The 17,355-nt window shown below is 53.1% G+C and overlaps 4 protein-coding genes across 4 annotated transcripts; 3 read left to right on the top strand and 1 right to left on the bottom strand.

Annotated features, from left to right (window-relative positions):
• Window positions 1–4,639: 4,639 nt before the first annotated feature.
• On the top strand, window positions 4,640–4,945 carry GUITHDRAFT_146511 (hypothetical protein; the record flags this gene model as incomplete). The annotated part of the gene is made up of 1 exon (XM_005822329.1): window positions 4,640–4,945. The coding sequence occupies one exon, from the start codon at window positions 4,640–4,642 to the stop codon at window positions 4,943–4,945; it is 306 nt and encodes a 101-aa protein (XP_005822386.1).
• Window positions 4,946–6,536: 1,591 nt separating this feature from the next.
• On the top strand, window positions 6,537–6,905 carry GUITHDRAFT_118423 (hypothetical protein; the record flags this gene model as incomplete). Its single annotated transcript, XM_005822328.1, has 1 exon — window positions 6,537–6,905. The coding sequence occupies one exon, from the start codon at window positions 6,537–6,539 to the stop codon at window positions 6,903–6,905; it is 369 nt and encodes a 122-aa protein (XP_005822385.1).
• A 6,138-nt stretch (window positions 6,906–13,043) lies between these two features.
• On the top strand, window positions 13,044–15,900 carry GUITHDRAFT_118422 (hypothetical protein; the record flags this gene model as incomplete). The annotated part of the gene is made up of 15 exons (XM_005822327.1): window positions 13,044–13,106; window positions 13,170–13,256; window positions 13,301–13,362; window positions 13,529–13,637; window positions 13,924–13,980; window positions 14,037–14,096; window positions 14,544–14,594; window positions 14,643–14,714; window positions 14,759–14,824; window positions 15,003–15,125; window positions 15,181–15,221; window positions 15,268–15,338; window positions 15,386–15,579; window positions 15,697–15,756; window positions 15,859–15,900. 15 exons carry the CDS (start codon window positions 13,044–13,046, stop codon window positions 15,898–15,900), a joined length of 1,158 nt encoding a protein of 385 aa, XP_005822384.1.
• A 508-nt stretch (window positions 15,901–16,408) lies between these two features.
• On the bottom strand, window positions 16,409–17,175 carry GUITHDRAFT_118421 (hypothetical protein; the record flags this gene model as incomplete). The annotated part of the gene is made up of 5 exons (XM_005822326.1): window positions 16,409–16,437; window positions 16,486–16,557; window positions 16,609–16,735; window positions 16,816–16,876; window positions 16,922–17,175. 5 exons carry the CDS (start codon window positions 17,173–17,175, stop codon window positions 16,409–16,411), a joined length of 543 nt encoding a protein of 180 aa, XP_005822383.1.
• Window positions 17,176–17,355: the final 180 nt, after the last annotated feature.

The following is a 17,355-nucleotide window of genomic DNA, read 5'->3' as shown; positions in this document are numbered from 1 at the left end:
GCAAGATCAATAGGATCGTGCGTCTGTTACTCAAAGTGAACCCCAGGGCTGTCGACGAGGACGGCGAATTGATACTCCCAATGGCATGGAAAGATTTGAAGAGTTTGTTTGGAGACCTTGTCACCAATACTGACTTACCAAAATCTAGAAGGACTCCCGAAGAGGAGGTCAAGAGCAGGAAGAGCAGGAAGAGCAGGAAGGCTAAGTCACATACAACTTGATTATAAAGAATAATCCAGTACTGATTTGTACCAGTTTTGGAAAACACTCATCATGATTTGTACCGTCCTGAAATGTGTTCCTTGTACCAATCTTTGTACCAAAATATTTAGTCAATATCTTTAAAACTAGTGCTATAAGCTGTGCACTCACAACAAGGTCTGTTTAACTTATCTCAGACAATAATCATTTCTTTTAGCTCGGGTTCAGCCTCATCCTCAGTTTACGGTTCAACTTGGCCAAATTCGCCGCCGACCGGACCGTCACTGAGATGCCGCAGTGCCACGCTTCACTGTCGGTCAGTAGGACGGGCCTGAGCCGGCGGGCCGGGCTGCCACGGGCGGCCGCCGGAGTCGGAGTTCCCGAGTCCGGGCTTACTAAGTTACTAAGTTAGGCGGCCCCGCCGGGCCCCGCCGTGGCGTGACCGTCCGACTCCGGCGCCGTTACACCGTCGGGCCCTGGCCCGGCCCGGCCGAGGGCCGCCCCGGGCCCAGTCTGGGGTCTTGGCCGACACAGCTCTGCTGTGCCGACACCAGTCACTGAGTGCCGACTCCACTGCCAGGCTGAGTGCGGCCGACACCGGGCCCGGGCCCCGGGTGACCCGGCGGCACTACGGTCAGTACCGGCTGAGTCACGGCGGCGGCCACCCTGATCGGACCAGTGCCGACCGTACACTGCCGCGCCGACCCGGGACCCGGTGACCCGGCCGCCCGGCGGCCGCCGGGCCCGGTACCGTCGGACACATTCAATTACCGACCCGGCGTGCAGCGGCCCCCGAACCCACGGCCATCATATGCAGCCTGGCCGCCGCCGGGGGCCCCGTCAGCGGCCGGGCGGCCTGACGGGCCCGGGATGACCGTGACTGAACTTACGGGGGCCGCGCCAGCGGCCAAGACTCAGGCCCGGCGCCTGAGGGACTGAGCCTGTGACTGACAGTGAGGCCCGGGCGGGGCCCCGGCCCTGAGGAGCCTGCTGAACGCTGTCGGCTGAGCACTCACTGACTCCTGGGCTGGCTGTACTACGGTATGGCACTGAGTCACCGTCGGCTCAGCGGCGGCCAGCGGCGCGGCGCCCGCAGTGACCAGGCTGCCGCAGTGTCTGACCGTCTCCGGGGCGGCCGGCGGCGCAGTCACAGTGACGGTGCGGGGCACTGCGGCAGCCGGGCGGCACCGTCGACTCCGAGTCAGTGACCGACGGTCTGATCGGACCGCAAGTGACCCCGACAGTGAGTCGATCATCGTCGGATGCCAGGCACACTGCGGCGCCCCGCGGCGCCCGTGCCACTCAGGCTCCGAGCCCAAACTCGGACCCGGGAACTTCGGAAGCGGCGCCGCGAGTCGGAGCTGCCAGTGCGGCGCGCGGCGGCGCCGCGCCGGCGCCGCGCGCCGCAGTGCCCGGTGACTCGCCCCGATCGGACTCACTGAGACTACGACTCTGAGTCTCAGCCTGGCAGGGCTGACTCCCCGGAGTCCGGCAAGTCACTCAGCGGCCGCAGTGCGCGGGCCGCTCCGAGTCTGCGGAGGCCGCAGTCGCCACGCGGCCGACGGTTCCGCCCGGCGCGGCCCAGCCTGTCACGTGAAGTTCCGATTCGGAAGCGGCACTAACTTCCAAGTTCGGAAAAATGAACTTCGGAAGGCCGCCCCCGGAGTCCGAATGTAGCAACAATGAGCCTGAGTCCTGGCACCGCCGGTGACCGTACTGAGATCCGACTCGGCTTTTGTGGCCGCGTCCGAGCCACAATCGATGATCATTGCCACTGAGGACTCCGGGAGCGGCCTCAGGGCCGGCGGCCGGGCCCCGGCCCCGGCGTCCGGGAACTTGGAAGTTTCAAGGCCCGCCGGGCACTGGCAACGGCCGCCGCAGTGAGGGGCCGCCCGGGCCGCCGCCGGGGGCCGCCGGCCGGGCGGCCCTAGGAGCCCGGCGGCCCGGCCGGCGGGAGCCCGGCCCACGGCACTGCACCGTCCGACGATCGGATCGGACCGTACGGCCCGTTGGCTGGGCCCGGGCCGGTGCCCGGCGGGAGCCCGGGAGCGGCCGCTCCGCGCGGGCTGATCGGACCGTTCGCCGCCGGGCCGTCTGTGAGTGCTCGTGGCCTGCGCCAGCCTGCCGGGCGGCCGGCGCCGGGCGTCCGACGGTCCGAGTACGGTCGTCGCCGAGGGCCGGGCGCGGCTGACGGGCCGAGTTTCAAGTTTCAGTGACAGTGTCGGCCGCTGTCCGATCTCCGCCGGCTCGGCGAAAAAATTAACGCAACTTGCACTAACGGCCCGGCCGCTGGCGGGCCGCCCGCCGTTCACTGACGGCCCGTTTGGCTCGAGTCGGACCCCTGATACTCAGCGTACGGTAAGTTAACTGAGTTGAAGATCGGCTGAGCACCGTACTCTAGGCGTGTTCGGTACGCCAATTCCAGGTCAATTCTGAATTCTCAATTGTGGGCCACATTTAAGATTTCAGAACGCGCGCAGAAAACGTGTTCGGTATTGCAATTTAATAAGTCATGTTGTAAGATAATAGTAACATTTTAAGATTCAAACCGTGCCCTTGCTCCCATCAACCATGCCGATTCAGCGAGACACGCCACGGATGTATGGGAGGCGCACCCTCCTCTACCATTTGGAGAAGGCTGTGGTCAATCGCTCATCAGCGCGCATCAGGCGGATTCTCATGCTCACGATTTGGCAGCATTCACGGCAGAGCATGTGGCTTCTTGGCATGGGGGTTGGTGATGCATTGTTTTGGCTGCTTCGTTCACGTAGTCGGGTGCGGAAGCTTGTGTGCTTGTTGTCTATGATGGACATGAACAACCGTATCGTCAATCTGCCCTTTCAGCGGACCGGATCGCAGGGACCACTGAAGACGCCAGATTGCTTCTCGCACGTGGAATTCGTGCAGCAGTTCCGTTTTCGTAAAGTACATTTTCATCGCATTCTGCGATGCTTGAAGGATGATAACGGGCAGCCAATGATGGTAGGGGACGAACCAATCTTGTTGAAGTTTGGAAAGCGAGGGCACAGGACATCCGTGCGTGCAGACTCAGCTTTCATGATTTTCCTGCGACGGCTGTCATATCCTGCGCGGTGGTGCGATCTGGTATATATTCTGGGTGGATCCATCACAGTTCTTTCCGAAACTTTCAATCACATGGTCAGAATCTTGCACAAGAGGTACGCTATCTTGTTGGCAAGCATGCGGCCTTGGAGGCATCGATTTAGCCAATTTGCTGCTCACATGCGAAGTTCTTTCCTCTTGCGATGTTCATTTTCAACATCCACACTCTGTTTTATGGGAACCAGACAACAGCATACTTCGAAGGGGAGCACATGGTGCTGGATGTGTCTGTGGAGGATTACCTGTCGTTGGCAGATGAGTTTCAATAAAGAAAACCTCTATCTCCACCATGCGCTGTTCCCCATCCCCCTTGAATTGCATGGCCGCATGGGACAGTTCAGATGGCTCTCCCACGCCTAGTGCATGAGGTCCTTCATCGCCTGTTCCAACACGTAGTGGAGCGCCGTGGGGATCTTCAGCCTGCATAGGTTGCTGTGGAGTGCCGTGGGGATCTTCAGCCTGCATAGGTTGCTGCCATGGTTGATGCGCGCGCGATTGGTGAAGACAAGAATTTGAAATTAAATTCGCGTTGTAAGCTCGCGGTACATCAAATTGGCCTCTGGTACAAATTATTCATCGTACATTAAATGGCCTCTGGTACAACAATTTCATGGTACATTAATTCGAAAAGCTCTCGTTTCAATAGTCGGTGGAAATGCAATTGTGGGTGTATTCCACCAACTTTTGAATTTGCAATTCTGGGTCCGAGGTCCCATATTTGCTTTACTCAATTTTTTGATGTACCAGCATTCCACCTGTAATTGGCGTACCGAACACGCCTACTGGGCCTCAAATTTACGGTGAGTCAAAGTTAAGTTAAAAATCAGTACGACACATGTCGTCGCACTGCACTTAACTTTGAGTAAACATGATCAATGATGATGGCCAGCGACCCGCCGGATCGGATTTAACCGGTGTTTGACCAGCCGTGGTCAAACGCCTTGCAAAAGGCCCATGGAGTCAAAACCCTCTCGGTACGTGACCATTGGCCAGTCATAGAGATATGTTTTTAAGATTTGTACCGGGAACAGCAGCCTATAACCACTTTTAGCCTGCAGGGAGTAAAAGTCAGTTTTTCTTGACTTTTGACCCCTATCCTTCCCTTGTTTTTTTAAAGCTCTTTCACGCTCCCAGTCAGAAGCCCTAGTATCGCTCCCCTCTCCCAGCCTCTCCACCGCCTCCTCCTCCCCGTTGTGCTTGTCGCTCATATTCATCTCCTTCACGTTTGTCTCCTCCTTCTGTGGAATCCCCTCAATAACTTCTCTCTTCTCTCCTGCCTCAGTACTTCTCTCCAGCACATAGGTGCCTGCCCGGCATGCAGTTGACTCAGTTCATCGACCACCACATCTCCCGCCCCATCTCCGCCAGTCTTCTCCATCCCGAGGACAGCCGGGACCTGCTGGAGGAGGATAGCAGCTTGACCCTCGAGCGTTGCAAGGACTCCCCGAAGCTGCCTCCCCCGACGAGGTTCCGCAAGGGGCAGAGGCAGCAGGCGGCTGAAGGCACGGCGAGTCAGTCGAGCAGGCGGCACTACAGACGGGAGTGGAGCAGGCAAGTAGGGAGGCAGATCATGGGCTCTGCGGACATGAAGCGGATGGAGCTGGAGAGCAAGGGAGGGTGAGAGGATGAGGGAGGGAAAGGAGGAGGTCCTGCGTCAATACATAGAGACCTCAAACAAGCAGGAGAACAGGACGCTGAGGGCTGGAAGGCTCAGGGATCTTCCTTGGTGTGTAATTATTCATGTTGATACCGCAACCAATCTCGAGTCTGCAAGGCTTGTGATCTGGATCGCTAGGAATTGTGCTGAGTGAGCGAGGTCGACCAAGTGTGGGTTGATAATGAACTTTTCTTACATGATTGTTGATTGGGCAATGAACACGTCTCGATATCATTACCAGCCTCACTGTCAGATGGATATTTGTCCAGTAGGCGGAATTGATAGCCCTGTGGAATCGTATCTTGGATACAGACATCCATTGTTTGTGTCGGATCTGAACACCAGTCGATGGATCAACTTCAATGGCTCATTCTGACATCCCAACAAAACTGATCGACGGCACAAACTTGGTCTAGAGTAACTCTATAAAAGGTGGTCAAGAAGCGAGAAGTGATCTTGGCTGTCTTTGAATCTGCTCTTTGATTGCTGACACGCAAAGATAACGCTTCTGTATGCTCGTTTCATCATTGTAATAGAAAAATACTGAAAGAGGTACAGCAAAAAGAGGGGAAGACAGATATGAAGGTCTGGAGAAGATGATGACGGTTGAGGGAGTAAATACCGTGAGACTGTTGAGAATGGGACTGAAGTATCAACACATACTGCAAGGTATTAGCCCTGCAAACGGAGATGGTGGGCCCCAGGAGGAGAGGAGCAAGGAAAGGAATAGAGAGCTTGACTGGTTCGGGGATGGGTGGGGCTAACATGTGCTAATATTGTCCATCTTATAAACGGTGTTGGACTACAGCAACGAGTACCGGCCCAGAAGAATTCTCGCTGCTCTATGCTCAGATCTCTCTTGCTTACAAGAAGATGCTTGATGGGTGACTTGTCTTAAAGGCGGTTCCAGAGAACGCGCTACTAGAGTCTCCTAGTCTTGACGCAGGACCTCCTCCTTTCCCTCCCTCATCCTCTCACCCTCCCTTGCTCTCCAGCTCCATCCGCTTCATGTCCGCAGAGCCCATGATCTGCCTCCCTACTTGCCTGCTCCACTCCTGTCTGTAGTGCCGCCTGCTCGACTGACTCGCCGTGCCTTCAGCCGCCTGCTGCCTCTGCCCCTTGCGGAACCTCGTCGGGGGAGGCAGCATCGGGGAGTCCTTGCAGCGCTCGAGGGTCAAGCTGCTATCCTCCTCCAGCAGGTCCCGGCTGTCCTCGGGATGGAGAAACTGGGGGAGATGGGGCGGGAGATGTGGTGGTCGATGAACTGAGTCAACTGCATGCTGGGATGGAAGAGAGGAAGAGAGAGAACCGGAGGGACTAGAGGCTGAGCGAAGACAAGAAGAGCAGTGAGAATGTAGAGAAGCAGGAGGGGGAGTATACGTTTGGCCAGTCAAACTTATAGTAGTATAGACTTTATTTTAACATCAGCAAGCCTTGCGACACCTGATCTCATGACACGGTCACACGATCAGTCACGAGACGTCAAACGACCCTCGCATCTCCTTTGGCTTGACAAGCCTCGCGTGTGGCGTGTTGACAAGCACGACGAGTGAGTATGCTGATGCCGATGGTTGAAGCTGTCCCCCTCACGCTTCATGCTCGTCCCTCCCCTCTCGTGGACGATGAGGAGCCTGGCTTCCTCCCCTGCCTGCCGCTCATCAACACCAGGTTCGAGACTCCTCGTCCTCCCCTCCTCCGCTTCCCCTCGCCTCCCTCTCTTCCTCCTCCTCAGCGATATCGATCGTCTTCTCGCAGCCGCGGAGACTCGTGCTCTGCTGGTCAACCTCAGCCTTGTGCCATGCTGTCGGCAGAGCTGTCGAGGCTGCGAGGGCTGCGGAACCGACAGATGGGGCTGGAGATGAGCGTCGGGTCGGAGGCGGGGAGAGAGGTTGTGCTGAGAGTGCTGGCGCTGGGAAGGAGATAGGGCCGACCAAGGGAGACGTCGAGGACCAGACACAGCCATTTATAGCAGATGGAAAGGATGGGCTGATGAACGACGGAGCTGCATGGAATGTGAGAACAACAAGATTGGTATTGTTGAATAAAACCCGCGGGAGCTGAACAACCAAGAGGTTGTTGCCTTACTGCAATGAGGTTGTCAAATGAACCTCTGCTTGACAGAATCAACAACTCTGCCAGCAATCGTCCAGCTCCATCTGTCATTGACCGTCAAGGTCTTCTCATGAACTCAGCTCCTCCCTCTCCTGTCATGCTGCGGCGGCAGATCTCGAGGTCTCTTTTAGAGATCTTCTATCAAGTCTGCCATGGCTGCCGTTAAGCTGACGAGGTAGGCCTGACTTCCTGCCCAACCTCACAATACCTCTTGTGTCCCCGCACGTCACGGTCCATGAACAAGTTGACGGAGAAAGTCAGGTAAGGACAACAAACTCCTGCCTCTCTACATGGTGTTGTAGTCAGACTGACTACAGACGATATCATGAGCTCTCCCTTCGAGGTCAATCTACTGCTGCTCGGTAGTGAAGCATCTCAGCGACGAGCTCAGCGATCATGATCTATTCGAGAAGCAGTAAATCAGCAAATAACCTCGTCCCAATCTCCTTTTGCTTTCCGCATCCCAATCACTTGTTTTGTTGCTTATCATCAAAGAATGACAGGCAACTTCATCTGTTGTCCTCTCCTTCAATTCCTCCTCTCATACACAATCTCGTTGACTATTGGCAATCACCTCGTACCCAGTCCCATTGCGCCCTTGCCTCAATTCACGACGCCTCCCTTGGTCCGCCCGATCGCCTCCCCAGCGCCATCAGGCAGCTATTCCCCCGCTCTGATATCTATACAGAGAGAGACGTTCCTTGCTGACATCTCAGCATCAATTCGTTGTCATCTTTCACTGAGCGCGTGCATGACCCGTCAGCAGAGTCTGCTCGCGCTATCTTGTGGTCTCGATGCCGTTGGACTGGCCAATGAAAGGACGAATGAACTCTTTAATCAAAACAACCATCCACAAAATGATGCCGGATCCATCTTCGGATGACCTCAGCACACTAGACGTATCCGTGCGACCGATGATGCTGCCTTACTTGATGCCGTTCAAGGCCATCATGCCTTGTCTCTGGGGTCCTTCATGTACTACATACATCCTCTTGGTACAACGTGTCTAACTGGAGTTGTTGGCCATGTGTCGCGGCTCCCTCCTACCGTCAGCTGTCTTGTCAGAGAGCCACGACGTGGAAAGGTATCTCCCTCCTCGCCCCCGGAGCAGCGCGCATCTCCCGGCCTATCTGTCGGTTCCGCAGGGCTCGCAGCCTCGACTGCTCTGACGAGGGCAGGGGAGGTGCTTGGCTGGACCGCTGGAAACGACGAGGAGGAGGAAGAGAGCTCGGACATGCGGTTGTCGGGGCCTCGAATCTAGAGTGTATCCTCGGCATGGACCACCGCTCCTCGTCTCCGGGGCAGAGTTCCACCTGGAGGTGGAGGCAGTCCCCAGCTGAGTCCTGCTTGCTCGAGATCTCCGCGTGCCTGTCTCGCGAGGCCATCTTGTTGTTGCTGGGGTCAAAGGTCGATGTGGACATACCGATGGAGGTCAGGGCTGAACCAGGAGCAGGAGCAGGAGCAGGAGCAGGAGCAGGAGCAGGAGCAGGAGCAGCAGGAGGCCGTCGGCAGTCAGTGGGCAACACGGAGGTGTGGGGTGTGGCGAAGTGTATAAAGAGGGCAAGCGCTTGCCTTCTTCATAGAGGGCAAGCACTATGACTCAAGAAGGCAAGCGCTTGCTGTTATCACTGTCATCTTATCGCAATCAAATCTCGAGATCAAAATAATAGTCTTGAAGAGGAGTGTTTTCGGTCTCGTCTTAAGACACGGGCTCAGCAGTAAACTGCACATGACTACCTTTGCCCTCCTATGCCCGTCTGAGGGGCGAGCTCGAGATCAGCCATGCTTTACAGGAGTGCGCCGTCACTAAGTTTACTGCTCGTGGGGCGTCAGCGATCTAAAGATCTAAAGACTGGTTCCTTTTGCCCTGGCCCGGACTCGAAGGTCCGAGACTCGATCATAGTTCCTCGTACTGATCTTTAACTTAACTTTGAGTAAAGTTACGGTTAATAAGTATGTAGATGATCACCGGATCTGTCACAGCAGTGGCTCACGGGCTCCCACAAGGCTCCGCCAGAGTCACGGGGCCCCGGAATACTACCCATCTCCGAGTCCCCTCCGACTCGGAGTCCGACTCTCCGACTCCGATGACCGTACGGTCATAGCGTTGACATTTTGATTTGTCTGTTTTGGGCTGTATGCTTTCCCGTGGGGGGGTTGTTCTGCTTTCTAGGTAGATTTGGGGGTGGCGTGTTTGAGAATCTGAAATAGGGTTCGAATTCAGCTTTATAATTCTCATTTTGTTTTCCAATAAGATATTTTAGACTGTATTGTGTAATGGTTGAGTATAAACAGAGAAGTAGGGCTACACCCCACAAGTTACAGTCAGATCGTGGGGTAGTCTACCAACTTAGTTGTAAAGCCTTCTTGTGGTACAAATTTATAAACAAGTTTGAAACTCCCCCTACACGCCATGAGCCTCCCCTTGCACGGGGCACGTCGCACCGCTCTGTACTGCCCTAACGATGGCTCGCAAACAGCAAGCCCGCGGCAGCGTGTGCAGATGTCAGATGTTCACCGAACATACTCATGGGAAATTCCTGAGGTGTAGAGATGATGATCCTTGAGGAGTGCTTGGTAGAGCTCGTGAATCTCACGAAAAATCGTTTGGTAAGCGAAGAGCATGAATAATACAAGTGAAAACACCATCACAGGGTTACATTGCAATCGAAACCAAAGCGTAAAATACCCTAAGCTATCTGTGATGCATGACAGGGAAACTGAGTTGGAGTAAATGGATGGAGGTTACACACAAGACGACAGGGAATCATCATCAGATGGTGACTGGATTGTTCAAAAGCTGTACGGTCACCTGTGAGCTCAAGAACACATATCTGCACGACTATGTCTGATAGTCTCGCAAGAAGATGCCAATAAATAATGCACGGTGCATTTTAGCAGTGAGCTGCTCGACTGCTTGAAACAACCATGATCCGCAGTGCTGTCGAATGATGTCGGACAAGCAAGTCCCGTGGTTCGTGAAGGATTCTTCATCTGATTTTCAAGGACGTGTTTGAACGATGAAACATTTTGCAAATCACCAAGGCCTAGGTCATTTCATCACATGATGCATCATGTGAATATTACTGGTGTGAACTTGCATCGGATTTTGTTCATCAATGAGCCGCTGCCAAGCAGATGATCTCAACGCAAACATGAGCACTTTTGAAGATGCCAATATTCCAGGCCGTAGAGCATGTATGATGTGGCCACATGTCACATGCTTCTTGGTTCACATAGATACACCTTCGCAAGGCAAAAGATGGAACGTGTTCTTGATTACAAGGAGGTCGGTTGTGCTTTTACCCTGATTGAAACTCTTCTAATAAAGATGTGATACCCTGGATGTGGAATTCTATTTATTGATTCACAGCGTTTGTGATCCTTTTACAATCACCGAGTGCTTGTTCTGTTGAACAAGGCACTCCTCTGTAGTGCCACATGCGACAAGAACTCTACAACTGCACGGCAGCATTGCGAACCGTCAAAACAAGGCAGGATTGATTCGAAGAACATCTCATTTATTTTTATTGATGCTCAAATTTATCTGCACATTGTTTCATTTCTGACTAGGTTTCTGAAGCGTTGTGGAAACATCATGACTGAGGAAGAAATCCAAGTGCAGAAAAATCATCCTACGTCATGAAACATGGAAATGCAATGGTCAATGCACTTGATCATGGATATAGTGATTCATGATCAACAACAATTCTCTACAGTAATCTATGCGAGCAGGTGAAGTCATCCTTTTTGCAAACGTCTCTTCATGCACCGTTGAACTGTTGAGTGCGTGTGAGCCTGTCCTCTGTAGAAAAGTGAAGTGCATGAATCCTGACCGTAAGACTAGAAGAATTGAAAGTGAGCGATGACATGAGAACATATTGTTAGACAGAAAAGTCGCTCAAGGTACAGTTGAATACAAATTTCTCACAAATCATGCATTTGAGCGCAACGTGCAACGCACTGCAATTTGAAAGAAGGGTCAATCAGAGTTGATTCTGTTCAATGGTGTATCCATTATTAGTTCCTTACCTGTTCATAAAAATGTCATCATGTCTTCGAAGCATATTTGCAAGTACACTCGCGGATTGTATGAACCAAGGGCACATATTACATTACACGCTGGATGATTCAAACCTTGGCCCAACCTGCAGAGTTGAGAAAGAAGCTCGATCATCTCTTACAGATGTGATATGAGATCTTCATCTCATTCCTATCTCAGTTGGGTTGGATTCGAAGTCTCTCAATATCAAGGTTCATCCTCGCGAGTCAGGAAGGCACCATTTCATCGCCTCTTGCTCGTCCAGGGAGAGGGGGCTTGGGGAATGAGAAAAGGGGGCTACCCCCCACCCCCTATTACACAGTTTCAAATTGTTTCAAAGGTGGGTGGTTGAGGGTGCTCCATGCCTACCCCACCCCCCAACAACAGTCAAATGGAGGGGTTCTCGGAAGTCGAAGTTCCGACCAGTTTGGCCCTCATTTTGTACCATGTAAGAGCTGCAATTTTAAGTTGGTACCACAGATACTCCTAAAATGCGTACTTTTACATTGGTTTGGCGTGGTGAGGTGTCCACGCCACCAAATTCAAATCACCCTACCCCTCTTTGGCCCTGCACAGCAACGATTTTCATGAGAGCGACTACCCTCCCACATGACTTCTCAAAGGAGGGTACTCCCAATTGGCATGGAATGAAGGGACCCCTCAGGTCCTTCGAAAAAAAAAAAATATTGCCAATTTTGCCTATGAGCGCCCGGCCGGAAAAGCAACGCTATGCACGGTCGCCGGGCAACTGCCGGTGGGGTAACCGTGACCCTACCAGTCTCTCACGCCACTGCTCGCCGCTCACCGTGGGCCGTGACTGCGGCGGGGAGTCCCGGCCCGGGACCGGCGTCACTGAGTCCCCGGGGACCCGGCAGTGACCCGGTACAGTACCAGCGGCCGGCGGCCGTCAGCCGGCCGGTCGGACGGGGGCAAGTTCACCCGAGAACTGAATGATTGTCACTGCCGTCCACCGATCCGACCGGCGTCGCCGGCGGCCGAATGATCAGACTCTTATGATGATGCGCGGCCATTTCCGGGCGCGGCGGGCTTCGGAGTGACCCGCCGCGGCCGGGCCCGGGCCTGGCGGCGGCGGCCACGCCGGGCCGGGCCGCGGCGCCCGGCCGCCGGCTGGGCGGCTCCGAGTCCGACGACCCTAGTTGAACTCAATTGATTATGCGCCGGGCAGACGGTCGTGATGTTAAAAGAGCTCAGTTTGCACTGTTTGTGTACCCGTTCTACCATGTGCAAATTCATATATAAATGGGGGTAGGGGTACTACCATTTTCTGCCAGGTCCCGCGGCAGGTGTTTGGGAAGGATGGGTATATGAGTCTACCCGTGTATTTTATAACAGATATGTGGATATTTATAGGTAGGGTAGTACCAGTGAGGCTCTTCAGGAAAGTCACATTTTTTTCCTTGGGGTGGGGTGGTCAGTGGAAGCCGGAAAGAACGGGTGTAATGCGAGCAATTAGGGAATGGTGGGAAAACAAAGGGAAAGGAAGAGCAAGAAGAGAACATGATGTAGTGAATGAGGAGGAAAACATGAAAATGTTCAAGATGCACTCATATGGGTGCGAAAGAAACCTGTTAGATATCGAATTAGAACAGCAGACCTTAGGATCTTAGTTAACTTTGAATTTGTATGGATGGTTTTAGCAAGATTCCTCACAATATGTTGAGAGGTTACAGAAATGGTCTAACCATGTTTCCTCCGTTTATCCAACATTGATAACCTACCGTTCGGATCCTCGTCACAGTGATGTGTCCCATGCCTCATGGATCCAACAGCTGACCTTGTCGCGTTTTCTATGAAAAACGGCCATTAGGGAATTCTGACGGGAGGCAGACAATCATTAAGAGCGTCTATTCTATGTTTTTGCTCTGAAACATGTGTCAATGACAGAAAATGGCGACGCAAGATATCGATGCTGCTGTTAAGATGCTCAAGAACACAGTTGACATCATTAAGGTACAACAAACATGTATGCGACTCTTTTGGATGCTTCTGTGACATCTGCCCCCTCCTTCACAGGCTAACCCACAGCTCCTCCACACTCCGCAAATGAAATTCTTCAAGGAGTTCATAGGTCGAGCAATCACTGCCTACTTGTTTCTTGCTGTCAGCTACAAGTCTACGATAGCCCCTGATTGTGCCCGGAGCAGAGAGCTATGGCGGACATGTTCCAGATCCTGCTGAGCAGAAGCAACAGGATAGTGCACCGAAGGTGAGTCCTGATTCTAGTCCCTTGCATGCCCTGCTGCAAGAACGACCGTCTCCCTCTCCCTTCCCTCTGCCTCCTCTGCCTGCTGCTGTTATCGCTGTGCTCTGAGACCGAAAACCTTACTGGACTCTTACCGCCGTGGATGGATCCTGACTCTATGCTGTTGCAGTCAAGTGGAACGGCTCGAGGAGGATCCAAGGTGTCTGAACGCTGCGAGTGCTGTGAACATGACGTTTTTCTTTCAGCTCGATGACATCGATGATGAACCAATGCCACAAGTAATCCTCCTCAGAGTCAGTCAGTCAGTCAGTCAGTCAGTCAGTCAGTCAGTCAGTCAGTCAGTCAGTCAGTCAGTCAGTCAGTCAGTCAGTCAGTCAGTCAGTCAGTCAGTCAGTCAGTCAGTCAGTCAGTCAGTCAGTCAGTCAGTCAGTAAGTCAGTCAGTCAGTCAGTCAGTCAGTCAGTCAGTCACTCAGTCACTCAGTCACTCAGTCACTCAGTCAGTCAGTCAGTCAGTCAGTCAGTCAGTCAGTCAATCAATCAGTGATTAATATGATGTTTCAAAGGCTTCTTCGTCGACTGCTGGTCCCACTGTTGAAGAGGTCAGCGACGAGGAGGAGGAGGTAAGAACCTGTGACAGAACCTTGATTGCATTCTGATGTTTTTGTTTTTTCCTTAGAAGGAAGAATTCGACCCCGAGGTCGTTCCGCATGATGAAGCAGATCTTCCGGAGAAACAGGTTCACCCAGCCTGCTGTTCCTGACCTTGTGTCTGGCGCTTGCTGTCTCAGCATTGTTGCTTGTTCCCTGCTTCTGCTCTTTCTTCCTACCTCCTTTCTCCTTGTTCCTTCCCCCTTCCGATCCTGTCTCTACCCTGCTCAAATCCTCCCTCTTCAACTTCTTCCTCTTCAACTCCTCCCTCCTCCCTCCTCCCTTTTCCTGCTTTTTGATCTCGATTGGCATCTTGTTCTATCACTCACCCTTGTTCCCAAAGAAAAATGGAGATTCTTCAAAAGAGCCTTCCGATCAAGACTATGAAGCTGCGTCAACAGCTAAAGCTGCTGCCATGGTGCTGCGCGCTGTCCTCTACCACCGCCCTGTTCTCCTTCCTCCCCTTATTCATCTGCTCTCATTTTTTCAAACCCCGGCACTCTCCCCTTGACATTGTCATTGACTTTTTCCACTAGGACGCTCAATCGGCTGGTGATTTTGACAAGGCGGCAGATCACTGGACGGAGGTCAGGGGAGCGGGTGAAGACTTTCGGTCCTGACCGGCATGACTGAAGGCCGTGATTGCGACTCCGAGCGCGATGGTGTATGCGAACAGAGGCCTCTGCTACTTGAGCATGAGGAAGCCGGTGAAGAGAGGAAGAGATTCCAAGGGAATCTGACGTGTCGCCAGTTGGCTGCTCTGCGTGATGCGGATAAGGCGCTGGAGGTCAATCCGGACTCAGCCAAGGCCCTGAAAGTAACCTGCTACACAAACACAACACTCAGATGCTCATTCTGCTAGGCATCCTCTTAGTTGATCTACTTTCTCTGTTCTGATTTCTCTCGCTCTCTCTCCTTCGTTCAATCAGTTCTTCTTTGCCTTCTCGTTTCATCTCGCCGCTGCTCGATTTCTTCTACTCACTCAGAGATGATAGCTCAAGGGAAAGGCATACGCCATGCTTGGCAAGTGGGCTGAAGCTGCGCATGAGCTGGGACAGGGACAGAGCATCGACTACGACGAGGAAACGTACGCAATCGAGAAGAAGGTGAAGGAAAAGGTGATGCATCTCTTCATTGCGCACAATTTCTGTTGATTTTGTTTAATCCTGACAGCATGACAAGCAAATTGTCATTGAGAATCACAACAAAGAAAGGTTTGTCTCTATGCCAGCAGTTTTGCTACTATTCACGCAAGACCAGGCGGCTCAAGAAGGAGAAGGAGAGGCAAGAAAAACTTCGACAGCAAAGAGAAGCTGGCGCTGGTTTCCCTGGTATCTGTTACCTCGATCTTCTTTTGTACCTGACTGTCTTCTTTCAGGTGGAATGGGCGGCATGCCGGGCATGGGCGGTATGCCGGGCATGGGCGGCATGCCGGGCATGGGCGGCATGGGCGGTATGCCGGGCATGGGCGGCATGGGCGGTATGCCCGGCATGCCAGCTGGCATGGACTTTTCGAAGATCCTCGGGGACCCAGAGATCATGGCTGCCATGCAGAACCCAAGGATGATGTCGGTGAGATGGAATGAAGGAGAGCAATCAGGACGAGGACGGAGAGGAAGAGGAGAAGAGAGCAACAAGGGGGGGGGGGGAGGGAAGCAAGGAGGATCAGTGGCTGACGATGACATGCAGATCATCATGGAGATGCAGCAGAATCCGATGGCCATGGGCAAGTATGCCAACGACCCCGAGGTGAGCAGGGAGCAGGAGGAAGAAGAGACGGAGAAGGATGGAAAGGAGGAGGAGGAGGAGGAAGACGGAGGAAGAGGAGGAAGAAGTGTAAATGTTCGGCAGGTAATGGAGCTCATGGGTAAGATCCAACGGGCCATGATGTAAAGACGTGGTACGATACAAGTGCCAACAAACTACCGCTAGCTGGCTATCAGGCACTTCATATGCCGATATCTTTTGAAATTTCTGGAAGCCCCAAACATCCAGTCTCCTTCTACCTTGCAAGAGTCTGATCGCGCAAGAGACGCGCATTCCTTCTTGTGTTTAGAATGCTGTACTTCAGTTGCGAATTGTGGACTTGTAAGCGTTGGTATTGAATGCAATATCGCATCTCATTATCATCTGCGTGTCGAGCATGATTCGATGACATGCACGTCAGAGACGTTAAGGTTGCACTCTTCGACTCATGAACCTGACCACTGTTAGCGCCACAGTAGACATGTTCATTCAGGGTCGGATCAACAAGAAATTTCCAATCCTTGTGGCAGAAAACAAAAAACGAAAGAAAAATACAATATCCAAAATTACACCGAGAGTATGTCAACTGCCCCTCAAGCTTTCAATGCTCATCCGACATGATCGCCCTTGGGCCGTAACTATCCATGCACTCTCATCAACACAAAGTCTCACTGACTTGTCGCTCTGCCGTGCAGGAGTCAGCGCAGCGGGAGAGGATAGCTCGCGTCTCACCCAACATTCTACCCTGCAGCCGCTCAATCTGAACCTCCACATCCCTCAGCTTCTCCTCCGTCTCGTTCAGATCTGCCACACCATCACAGAGATGTAAAGTACCATGCTGTCTCCGCCTCTTACCCTGTGCAATGTTGACATGTACAGAGGCATGCCGGCTCTCCATGTCCTCAACAACAATGCCGGCCGATGTTTCTTGCTCTTCAACTTGATCCATCCTCACATCTGCCTTCTTGTCGGACATCTCATTCTGAAGGAACGAGTCAGGTAGCACATATCAGCAGAGGCAGCAAGTTCCTCGTTGGTAGAAGACTCTTCCTCTGCGCACACCACCTGCGCCGATTGCTGTTCCCTCCACATTGTGTCGACTTCACCAACAGACACCAGAGAGCTGAGGTACCAAGTCACTTCCAAAAAGACACCTCCCGCTACTTACTTGTTCGACCGGTCGTCTTCGTCGTTGTCAGAGTCGTGCTGCGATCTGTTCTCCTCCTCTCGCCGCAGGCCTTCCTCGCTCAGTTGGATGGCCTTCATGATCAGAAACGTGGGGTATCCTACCCGCAGCCACATGATCCAGATGCAGAGGAAGAAAGTGGCAAAGGGGATGAAGATCGCGAGCTGTCTCATGTTCCAACCGTTGACGGAGGAGTCGTTGTTGTTGAAGCTCGTCGTGTTGCTCTGCGAAGACATGCGGCTAGTCTTGCGGTCACAAGCAGAGGGTCTGACTTGCTGCCAACACACGCCTACTGGTCTCTTCTTGCAGAGATCAGAATGATGGTCACCTCACTTGTCCAAGCACTCGAACATTACTTGTGCAGGGTGTGCTTGTATAGGCAAGTCAATCAATCTGATTTCATACAGATGACACTG

Source organism: Guillardia theta (assembly GCF_000315625.1).
Source record: "Guillardia theta CCMP2712 unplaced genomic scaffold GUITHscaffold_127, whole genome shotgun sequence".
In the NCBI taxonomy this organism is placed as follows: domain Eukaryota; class Cryptophyceae; order Pyrenomonadales; family Geminigeraceae; genus Guillardia; species Guillardia theta.
This window is presented reverse-complemented; position numbering and strand designations above follow the sequence as displayed.